Genomic DNA, 11,640 nt, shown 5'->3' with positions numbered 1-11,640 from the left:
ACGCCCAACCCAAGCCTCTCCTGCTGCAGCTTAAGGCAATGTCCCCTTGTTCCATCAGTAGGTGCCTGACAGAAAGGGCCAGCCCCCACCCGGCTATACCCTCCTTTCATGCAATTATAGAGCAGTGAGGTCTCCCTTGAGCCTCCTTTTCACCAGGCTGAACACCCCCCGCTCCCTCAGCCACTCCTCACAGGACTTGTGTTTCTTAGGACCCCCTCCAGCACCTCCATGTCCTTCCTGAAAGGGCCTGGCACTGGGCACAGCACTCGGGACTGGGCACAGCCCTCGGGTGCCTCCGCAGTGCCGAGCACAGAGGAACGATGCCTGCCCTACTCCTGCTGGACACATTATTCCTGATACAGGCCAGGTGCCATCGGCCTTCTTGGGCACCAGGGCACAGCTGGCTCATGTTCGCCCAACCCGACTTATCATAGGTCAGCACAGACAAGGAAATTGGGTAACATGTCATGGGAAATGTAGGAGACTGCAGCAGCCCGACTGCTTACCTAAGTCGCAGCGTGCTCAGGGGATCCTGCGGGCGCCCCTGAGCCCGTTAAACGGTAAAACGCCGTAGCTCTTCCCCAGGAGCCAGCGCAATGCGGGCGCACGGCAGGGCTCCCAGCCGCGGGCAGTAGGGTTGAAGGAAGGTGCCGGCGCTGCCCTAGGCGGGGCGGGAGCGGCTGTCCCGGGACGGGGCGGGCGGGACAACGCGATCCCGGCGCGGCCCGGGCTCCGTCCCGCCCGCACATCCGTATCCCCCGCGCCCGCCGCCCATTGGCCCGACCCGCCGCAGCCCCGCCCCCTGCGCGCCGATTGGCCCGGCCCGCCCGGCCCCGCCCCCGCCGCCGCTCACTGGCGCAGACCGGCACGTGACCGGGCCAGCGCCGCGCCGGGCGCCAAATTCAAACCGGGCCCGCGCCGGGGCCGCCGCCGCCCCGCATCGGCCCTGCCCGGCCGGGCAGCTGTGAGCCCGACCCGGGCCCGCCAGCTCCTCCAGAGCCCCCGGCAAGGGTCGGCACCTCTCGGAGGGCCGCGCTAAGGCCACCGAACGGGCGGAAGAGGACAGCGCCTAGGCCGGGCCCGGAGAGCAGGGCCCCGCGGGAGCAGGTGAACTTGCTGGCGAGGGCGGGAGCGGGTGAAGGGGGATCGGGGAGCCTCCCGGGGCCGCGCGTACACAGCGGGGCCCCCGGGCCCGGAGCAGCCCGAGGCCTCCTTGGGAAGTGACGCGGCCTGGGGGAGGCCGGCTCGGGGTTCTTCTTTTGGCGCTGTCTTACCGGGATCTCTCCTTGAGGGGGTGGGGCAGAGCGCAAAGGGCCATCCATGCTTGTGCCGGGGGCCAGGACCCGCGTGGAATATCGCACGGCTCTCTGCTCCCTGCACACCGCTCAGCTTGTTGTCTGCTGGACTCTGCTTGGTATCAACGTAGAGAATTCTTACTGAGAGTTTTCTCGTTTATTGCTGACCTCGTCAAATCTAGCAATGCCAAAGGCCTCCTCTTTTTTGGCATTTGTTTCTATTCTGCTTGCCATCTCTAATGATAAACGATAAGTACAATTTGCGTATTGTTCTGGTATAGTTTGTGGAAAGGTGCAGGCTCCACCGAATTCCTGATGGCATTATCAGCAGTGTTCTCACAGCATCTTACCCTGGAAGCAGTATCTCTGAATTTTATTTCCTCTGCTTCCAGCTTTATAGTCTAAACCACCTCTTGTCCAAAAGTTTGACATCTAAATTGTATGCTGCCCAATGATGAGTTTTACCTGGTTCTTGACAAATCTACAAAAGGAATTAGCAGCACAATTACTTGATGTCTATCTTAAGGCACCTTACTTCTGCTGCATTTATTGTGTGCCTTTGTAGTGGTCAGGATAATCTCTGCTTCCCAGATCTTAAACCACCTGTGAATTCCCTTTTCACGTGGGTTGTGTAATCCACTGCTTAGAGCAATCAGCCATAAGAATCAACACTGCTATTTCTATGTTCTACCTTCCCTCCCTTCCAGCTTGCTGGTTGATGCTGGTCAAGTCACATTATAGCTAAATCTTTCTGTAAAGCACATACACACTTTGCTCATTATTACGTACTTAATGATGCAAATTATCTACTCTGCAAACCTCTCTCCCATCCTGGTTACACGAGGTGTGGGTTAAGGAGGTACAGTGTGATTTTTCAGCAGCCTTGTCAGCTTTATTAAATGCTTTCAATTTTATTTTCCTTTTGTGTTTCTAGCTTTGTAGCAACTGCTGAGAATGTGTGCTCTGTGGGAGGTCTTGAGACGATTTTCTGCACCCTTTATGTTGTACCTTTTGTTTTGCAGGGTTTGTTCCTCTCCCTTTCAATGGAGAGTGACAGTACAGATCAATAATGAGGACCAGCCCTCGCAGGCCCTTAATTCTCAAGAGACGGAAACTGACCCTCCCACAGAATGATGAATCCAGTACTTCAGCAAGAGATGAGAAGAGAGGTCAGGATGAAAAGGCTCCTAAGCAGGAGCACAGGCAGGAAGACCAGCACCACAGACAACCCCAAGACAAAAGGGACTGCAGTCTGCAGAAATTCCCAGCGGGAATAAAGATAATTGACCATCCCACAATGCCCAACACACAGGTGGTGGCCATCCCTACAAATGCCGATATCCAGAGCATCATAGCGGCATTGACAGCAAAAGGAAAAGAGTCTGGCAGCAATGGACCCAACAAGTTCATTCTCATTAGCAGTGGAGGCACATCCCGTCCAGCAGGTCCAGCACCATCACAGCACCTCCCGTCAGAGAAGAAAGCCAGTGCAGCCATCAAGGCTGCAGAGAGTCAAGCAAGTGAGAAGAATGTTGCACAGACAGCTGGTCTTGCAGGCAGTACAGCGCTCTGGCATTCAGGAGTTGATCCTGTGGTTGGACAGGAACAGGAGACCAACAGTATGTAGCCTTTACCTGTTTTTTTGTTGTTTGTTTTTTTTTTTTCTATCCTGACAAAGAGATGTAAAATGGGCCAAGGAGTGCAGCACTTGCATCTTGGTATGCAGTAATTACTGATATTTTGTTAATTACAAAATACCTATGGATTTGATTCTAATAATCTACATAGCTTTGAAGGATTATAGTGGACTGTAATCTAAAGGATTATAGTGGACACATTTTTTTGGTGAAAGACATCTGAGCTTCTGACTTAGGTTTTGTTCTAAGTCTTTATCTCTTGAAGTACTAGATCAACATTGTCCTGTTTTGGTTGGCAGCAATAGTCTGGTTTGAGTGTTTGTTTAAGGCTGAAGCTCTTCATAAATTGGGCAACTACACATGAAATCAGGAATTCAAGGTGAATTCCTTCCACAATATTAGTGTCATGCTTCCATCTTTCAGAGGTGTGAGTGGTGCCTTCTATTTGACAGCTGATTTGAAGAGGTAGCAGGGTTACTTGTGGGAAAGCAGAGTTAAGATGAGGGAAAGGCTGTGTCTGTAACCTACCTGGCCTTCAGTAAAGCCTTTGACACTGTCTCCCACAGCACACTCCTGGAAAAGCCGGCCAGGTTCACTCCTCACTGGGTTAAACTGTCAGGATGGCCGGGCCCAGAGAGTGGTGCTGAACGATGCTGTATCCAGCTGGTGACTGGTGGGGATCCCCAGGGCTCAGGGTTGGGGCCAGTCCTGTTTACTCTCTATATCAATGGTCTGGATGAGGGGATCGAGGGCATCCTCAAGTAAGTTCATGGATAACACCAAGCTGGACAAGAGTGTGGTTCTGCTGGAGGGCAGGAGGGCTCTGCAGAGGGACCTGGACCAGCTGGATTCGTGGGTCCAGGCCAAGTGTGTGAAGTTCAGTAAGACCAGCAAACAGGTCCTGCAGTTGCATTGCAACAACCCCAGGCAGAGCTAGAAGCTGGTACAAGAGCATCTGGAAAACTCCCCAGCAGGAAAGGACCTGGGGGTACTGGTCAACAGCTGCTGAGCATGAGCCAGTGTGTGCCCAGATGGCCAAGCAGGCCCATGGCATCCTGCCCTGTATTAGCAATAGTGTGGCCAGCAGGACCAGGGCAGGGATTGTCCCTCCTGTACTCAGCACTGGTGAGGCCACACCTTGAGTTCTGTTTTCAGTTTTGGGCCACTCATGACAGGAAAGACATTGAGGTGCTGGAGCATGTCCAGAGAAGGACAACAGAGCCAGGGAAGGGTCTGGAGCACAGGTCTGATGAGGAAGAGCTGAGGGAGCTAAGGATGTTTAGCCTGAAGAAAAGGAGGCTCAGGGAGACCTTAGCACTCTCTACAACTGCCTGAAAGAAGGCTGTAGAGCAGTGGGCATTGCCTTCTTCTCCTAGACAACAAATAACAGGACAAAAGGGCATAGCCTCAAGCTGTACCAAGGAAAGCTCAGATTGGACATCATGAATAATTTCTTCCCTAAAAGGGTTGTCAAGCATTGGAACAGACTGCCCAGGGAAGTTTGGAGTCACCATCCCTAAAGGTGTTCAAGAAACAACTGGATGCTGCAGTCAGTGCCATGGTCTCGTTGATAAAAGTAGTGTTTGGTCACAGGTTGGACTCTATGGTCTTGGAGGACTTTTTTAACCTAAATGATTCCATGATTATTATGTGGGCTCGTTATCCCAACAGGCAGTGGCGAGACAATGAGCTCTGTGTTGGACAACAGCCTCACCAACATCCAGTGGCTGGGGAAGATGAGATCCGATGGGCTAAATCCCTCTTCTGTGAAGGAAGACACAGAGAAAGAGAATCAGATGCCTCTGCGGGAAAGAGTCAAGGTAAGTAGGAGAATACAAGAGCATGTGCTAAAACTTTTGATAAGGAAGTAATATGTGTGGATCAGAAGACTTGCAAGTATTAGGCAATACTATCTCTAAGTAACATGAGTTTAACCTTTACTGATATGAAAGCAGAACACAGAGAATCCAGGGATGTTCCATGGGCCTTCTTGTCAGCTTCATGAACATTCATGTATCACCCCTTCTGTCTTTCAGACTGAAGAGGAAGCTGCTGCTGCTGCTACTCCTTCTGCTGCTGTGTCCTCCTCATGGCAGGATTCAGTGTCAGAACGACCTCCTTACTCCTACATGGCCATGATCCAGTTTGCCATCAACAGCACGGAGAAGAAGCGCATGACCCTGAAGGACATCTATACGTGGATTGAGGATCATTTCCCTTATTTTAAACATGTAGCTAAGCCAGGTTGGAAGGTAACAAGCAGGCCGTCAAGTTGCTGTGGGTGATGTTACATGGCTTCTGGAACAAAATGAAAAGTTGTTCCCCAGCCTGCAAAGCAAGATGGAAGCTCACTTAAACATTCCACCCCAAATACACTGTCATTCCAGATGTTCACTGTACCACTTTTGTATCCCTTGCCTCATCCTACTTAAACAAGATGATGGGATGTTTGATTACTGGAGTGAGAATAGGGATCTCAAGAGTACGTAGAATAAGAGACTGATGACAGGGTTGGCTGGGTACACTGTGAATATGAAAGTTCGGTGTTTTCTGCACTTTGGAATGTAATCCCTCTATTGGGCAGCCATGTTTGAGGTAGGCCTTGCTGTGCTGATAACAAAACTACTGCTTTTCAACCTCCCCCTCACTCCTTTCTCCCCAGAACTCCATTCGGCACAACCTGTCCCTTCATGACATGTTTGTCCGTGAGACACCTGCCAATAGTAAAATCTCCTTCTGGACTATTCACCCTGATGCAAACCGGTGCCTAACATTGGACCAGGTGTTTAAGGTGAGTTGCCTCGTGCAAAGAAAACACAGGCTGTGCAGTTCCTAAATGCCACACTAGCCTGATGCACCTTATTTTAACAGTAAGGTCAAGCTGTTTTGGCCTCAGCCACTATGTAGAAGCTGGGTTCAGTCACTTCACTTGACAAATAGACAAGCTCTCATTTGAAAGAAAAGGTGCTGTGGCTGTGCTTTCGTGTTGCTATTTTGGACACACAAAAGACAAGGCAGGCAGCAGAAGGTTAGGTAGGAAAGTTTTATTTTAATTTTTTTTTACTCTATTTTATATACAGTTTGATTAGAAGGCAAAAGATTGGCCGCACAGGTTGCCACTTCTTTGACTTTGTTGGTGAACATCACCATCAATCATATTTCTCCTCCCAGAGAAGAAATATGTAAACAAATAGATAAGTTTTAAATATATACATAGTTTACATCAAGCTGCATGAGAATCTCCACTGCAGAGATTCAAACACTTAAAAGCAAGAAAATTTAGGGTGACACTTTTGACCTGGAGCTTCTGTGGGATGTGTTTATTTTTCACATGCTGTGCCAAATATAATAGTCAGGTTGTTTGACTTCTTTCCATGGATCTGATTCAAATTCCTAATGAGAAAGTTTCCATTGAGACCAAACAGGTGTTCCTACACTGTTTGAAAAGTTAGTCATAGGATGGAATTGTCCTAGCCCAACTAGGTATTTTAGGAAGATTTTGTCAGGGAAATAGAGCTTGGGAATCTGGTATAGGTGTGTTTAGACTCTTGAGTTTTCTGCAGTGGGTGAGTAGAATTAACTTTTGTTTGTTCAGATTGTACAAGTTTAAAATGTCTCATTTGTGTCCCTCTTTGGTTGATAACTTCATCCTAATTTTTTTTCTGCTCAATGTCTTCTGCCACCAGCCGCTGGACTTGGGGTCACCAACATCGCCTGAGTACTCTGAATCAGTAAGAATTACCATCTGGCTTGGGGCTTGGTCTTCCATTCTCTTCTTACCAGTCACTGAAGGAAAGGACAACAGGCTTGGGGAGGGGGCTGGGTCACTGCTGCATCTACTCATACAGCTCTGTGCATACCCTTTGTGGGGAGAGTGGTCTAGCCAAAGGTTCACTGCCTTCAGATGGCACAGTCTCTTTAGCTGGTAAAGCTGGACAGCTTTGAGCAACTTGGAAGTCTACTGCTGAAGTAGGCTGCAATGGACACCCAGAGGCTTCAGAGAACAAGCCCAAACAGATTTCTGGTAAATTCATCTCCATGACAACAGTTCCAATATGTTCTGGGGCTCAGATCCAGAGAGAATAGGATCTCTCTGTGCTCCTTTTTCATTTTGGAAGCCACTGCATTGTGAGTCTTGGAAGGACGAACCTGTTTGCTGTTGCTCTTTCACTCAGCAGTCTTAACAGTGATGGATTTGCAAGCATCCAGTCAAACACTTTTCTATCACAGCTACAACCTTGGCCTTCTTTCCATCTGCTCAGAATTCTAATCCCATTGTGGCCTCTGCTATTCCATTTGAACACCTCTCTGGTCTATGGTCTGTATAGACATCCAGTATACAGTAAAGCCAGCGTTATTCATTGTTCCTCAGGCACTGAGGGTGCCAAAACCAGCTCGCTCCTGCAGTAGAGTCTGCAGCTGGAGCAGCTCTGTCGTGTCATCTCTTTTCCTACACAGCTTTTGGTGGGCACCTGGCTTTGGGATGGCATGGCTGCAATCCAGCAAGGGGCACAGACCTAGAGCCAGCCTGAGTGCTGGGTGCTAACAGCTCTTCTCTCTGCATTAGTGCGGCACAGACCTCTGGTGTCACAGTTCTCAGTGAGGCAGCAGAATAAATGTGGACCCTTTTCTTCTAATCTCTCTTTTCTCCTCCTCTTACTTATCTCACAATGACTGCAGCAACAAAAGAGTCGTCTTCCAGCTCCTCTGAAGAACATGGGAAGCAAAACTGAACCCCAGAACTCACGTAAGTGTCCACATCAGTCAAAGAGAATCAATCCAGTAAATGTGGGGCACTCTCCCAGATTTCTTTAGGAACACAGGTAGAGTGTGTTATCCTGCTTTGCCAACCTTTATGCTCCTTACTCTCAGGTTTGAAATGGAAAACAGTATTGTTGTGTCTGAGAGGACTTGATTGTGAGATTGTGGGCACTGGGCACTCAAATGGAGCGAGAGCCCCAGCTTTAGGGGTAGGATCTGCATGAAAGATTATTTTCTTGTTCATGAGGCTTCTGGCTTGGTATTTGTATCCTTAAAAGTAGCAAAGAAGGCAAGTGATCGGATCAAATGTTTCTTTTGGGGTGTCTAGAAGGACTTCCTGTAAGGTGTGCGGGTTTCAAGAGATAGCAGTGGAGAACAGGCAAAAGTGAGTCCCTTCTTTTCCCTTCCAGGCCGAAAGATGAAGCCTTTACTTCCTCGTGTCAACTCCTACCTGGTTCCAATCCAGTTTCCTTTGAGTCAGCCTCTTGTCTTGCAGCCTTCCATGAAGGTTCCCCTGTCCATGGCACAGGGAGCATCCCTTAACAGCTCTGAGACTTTGCAGAGCAATAAGCGTGTCTGCATTGCTCCAAAGGTTGGTTTCTTGTTTTCCGAGGAGTTCTGAGGCGGATAGTGTGGTTCTCTTTCTTTTCTTAATTTTTTTTTTAAGAGGGGCAAGGAGGGGGCTAGGGAGGGTGTGGGGATTTTTTAAGGAGGGGTGTGTTTGTTTGGATTTTTTGTTTACTTTTTTTCCCTGTATCTCTTGCCTTCAATGAACCTTTTCTTCATATGGTTCCTTTGTGCACCTTTACTAGGTGCTTTAAAGCTCCAAGCTCCTATCAAGGAGCTAGCCAGTAATAATCCTTGCTATCCTTTGCTGTCTCTAGGCTGACTACTACCTGCTAGTTTATTTGCTCTAAAGATGTTTCGATAATTCACTAGAGGAAGGGGCTCTATGGCTTGGTCAAGACAATTTTTCTTTATTGCTGGGATGGGAAGAAAGAAGAATGGGAGGAATGGCTTTGTTCTGACCCTAAAACATTCATATTTTTTGATAGCTCTATAGACAAGTAACCCAAGGAACTTCTGAAAGAGAATATATTTCAGGTATTCTCTTCCCAGAGGATTTCCATTTCTGCTGCTTGCTAATTCTGTGAAGTTCACAGTTTTGGGGGCTCAAGAAAAACTGCTATTAAACAGATCTTTTTCTTGACATTTCACTGAATGCTCTTGTATGCTTAGACATTGTAAAGCTTTAGCTTCTTCCGTCCTGTCTAACCATAATCCTATTTTCCTTTGTATGCCTGCTGCTTTATGTTCTCTCCAGCTATGATTTATCTTTTTCCTGTGCTCTTTTTTCTTTTGATAACCTAATTTTTTTTCTCTTCCTTTTCCGTGGTTTCTGGGAAAGCTGTCCTCATTCATTTTGTTATTCCCATTTAGATAATGTAAGAAAAAATCAAAGAGGTTATATTTTTTCCAGAAATATTCAGCTCTCCTTCTGCCTGTACTCCCAGAAGTTCCTCAGAGCAAGAGTGCTCTGAAGGGTATGACTTTCAGTCACTTAGGTAGAATCCTTCCCATGTCATCCTTAGGCTTCTTTCTATCAACTTCACAGAGATCAATCTAAGACTTATAATTACTGCTTCCTGAATATCTTCCTCTCACTCTTTCTGCTGACCTTAAAAGCCAGTCTTTCTTTTCTTTCCACTGTTATTTGGGGTTTTGGGTAGCTTTGATCCTTGATTACTGATTGCATGTCACCTGTGTTTCATTGTAGATGTCACTGTCTGCAGAAGAGTCACCCTCTTTACCTGCGGCTGCTGTCAAGGAGGAGGGTCAATGTGATGAAGGTTTATTTTCCCCAACCCATTCCCTACAGGAGAACAGCTCCCAGCCTGGTGAGGAATTGTCTCCTTTCCCTGAGAGTGCCTGTAAAAAGGAGGAAGAAGGCTCTCAGGTGAATCCCTGGCTGTCCCCATTTGCCTCAACTGTAACCGTCAAGGAAGAGACAAGCTTGTTCCTCCCAGACTCGTCCGCAAAGGAGAGGAAACAGTTCACCACACTGAAGTCCCCACTTAAGGCAGTTTCTGACTCTTTAGTTATAAAGAGGAGGGAAAGGAGGGAAGTGGGCAGATCCAGAAGGAAACAACGCCTAGCACTGCCTTGTTCAGAAGAGCCTGTCCTTGTTTTGCCAGAAAGCAGCAGCTTTGACCCTTTCCGGTTAGGGGCAGACCATCCCTTGCCCCAGGAAAACCAGCCCCTTGAGAACATATCGCAGCTCAACTGCTCACAGGGAGAGGAGGGGGCCTTTAAAACACCAGTCAAGGACATCTTCAGCAAATTGCCCATTTCTTCCACTCCCAGCAAAGTCTCAACCACTACCACGCCTTCACTAGAGGTCCTTGACCCCTTAGCCAAGGGAAGTCATGAGCTGGACTTCAGTCCAGTGAAAACCCTTCAGTTGCCATTCACACCCCTCCGGGACAACCAGGACTTGCTGGGTTTTAACAGCACACCCCTTAAAAACCCTCTCTTTGATTCTCCTCGAGAACTGCTGAATACAGAGTCCAGTGACATGGTCCATGTGCCCCTCACAAGCTCTCCAGCGTTTCTTCGTGACGCTTCCAAGCAATCCTCTGTTGAACTGACAGCCTCTGGCTTTACTGAAAACCGGTCACTCATGGAGGGCCTTATCCTGGACACTGCAAATGACTGTATGAGTCTCAGCAAAATCCTTCTAGATATCAGCTTTCCTGGTCTTGAGGATGAAAATTTAGGAACAGACATTAGTTGGTCTCAGCTCATACCTGAACTGAAGTGACCTGGCCTGAGGACTGAATTGGACTTGTTCTGATGTAACAGAAAGCACTCCACTCTTCTGAGATTCATTCATGTAATATAAGACAACTGCTTTTGACTAATTCCCACACCCATGGGAATAGAAAGCATTATTGACTCCTGCCAAGCTGGGAGACAGCCCCTCAGCTGCTATGGGTTTTCTTTAATATGCTGTAGATTTGAGTGGAACAAGATGACAGAACTCTCTAGCCTTGTGCTAGAGATAGTCTCTCTCCAGGGATTCTTATCATGAGAACATCTAGGTAGGCCCTGAATGGCATTTGCTACTCAAGATATCAGAGGAAACAAACACATTCCTCACTACCATAGGAAAGAGCCCAGGAACCTCCTCCTAGCTCTGTCCTCATCTCCCTTTACTTTGTTCCCCTATTACTTAGTGTTTTCTGTCTAGTTTTAATGGCTGTAAATACTGTACATTCCTTAAATTAGCCCTTAATTATAATAATTATTTTATTATTGTAGGGTTATGGAGATATTTGGCCTGGTAAGGGTTTGACCTAGAGTGTATTGTCCATATGTTCACATATCTTATATTCTTCTATCCTAGTTAAAAGCCCAAATTTATATTTTTTTTACTTCAAAACCACATTGGTCTAGGTTGTTCTAAAGGTTGCTGGGGCAAAGATCTGAAAAGTTGTCTGTATGTGACCCAAGCCAAACTGAAACAGATTTTCTGGATTGCAGCATAAATTCTTGGTTTGGCTTCCTTTTCCCAGGCTGGAATGGAGAAGAGCTTGGATCAAGCCATATAGCTCTTCTGATTCCAGGGATCTATTATGTACCTAGAGGACATGTTGCAATAAGATAGACCTCTACTGAATGGTTAAAGCTGCCCTCATTACAGTCAGCAGTTGAAAATGTAAAAAAGAACCTATAAAGGGAACGCTGATAGTTCCACTGAAAATTGACCTCTGGAAACACAAAGTATGTATCTCTTGGTGCAATAGAACAAGTCCCCCCCACTTCTCTAGAACTTATGTCATAGAAGAAATTGCCATGGCAAAGATCTGATCCTTCTGCTTGCAGACAAGTGGTGAATCTTGTATCCAAATACTCAATAAAGCTTCTGTGGAAACACAGCTGAGTGT

The 11,640-nt window shown here is 47.4% G+C and overlaps 1 protein-coding gene across 1 annotated transcript; it reads left to right on the top strand.

The window, feature by feature from the left end:
- Positions 1-1,039: 1,039 nt before the first annotated feature.
- Positions 1,040-10,862, top strand: FOXM1 (forkhead box M1). The gene is made up of 9 exons (XM_083855579.1): positions 1,040-1,107; positions 2,318-2,914; positions 4,604-4,752; positions 4,969-5,184; positions 5,595-5,723; positions 6,619-6,663; positions 7,613-7,679; positions 8,104-8,285; positions 9,471-10,862. The coding sequence occupies exons 2-9, from the start codon at positions 2,365-2,367 to the stop codon at positions 10,512-10,514; spliced, it is 2,382 nt and encodes a 793-aa protein (XP_083711705.1). The 5' UTR covers positions 1,040-1,107; positions 2,318-2,364; the 3' UTR covers positions 10,515-10,862.
- The last annotated feature ends 778 nt before the right edge of the window (positions 10,863-11,640 follow it).

The sequence above is a fragment of the Zosterops lateralis genome, assembly GCF_965231275.1.
Source record: "Zosterops lateralis genome assembly, chromosome: 2".
NCBI classification, from domain to species: Eukaryota; Metazoa; Chordata; class Aves; order Passeriformes; family Zosteropidae; genus Zosterops; species Zosterops lateralis.
Note: the sequence above shows the minus strand (reverse complement) of the source record. Positions and strands in the feature narration are given on the sequence as shown.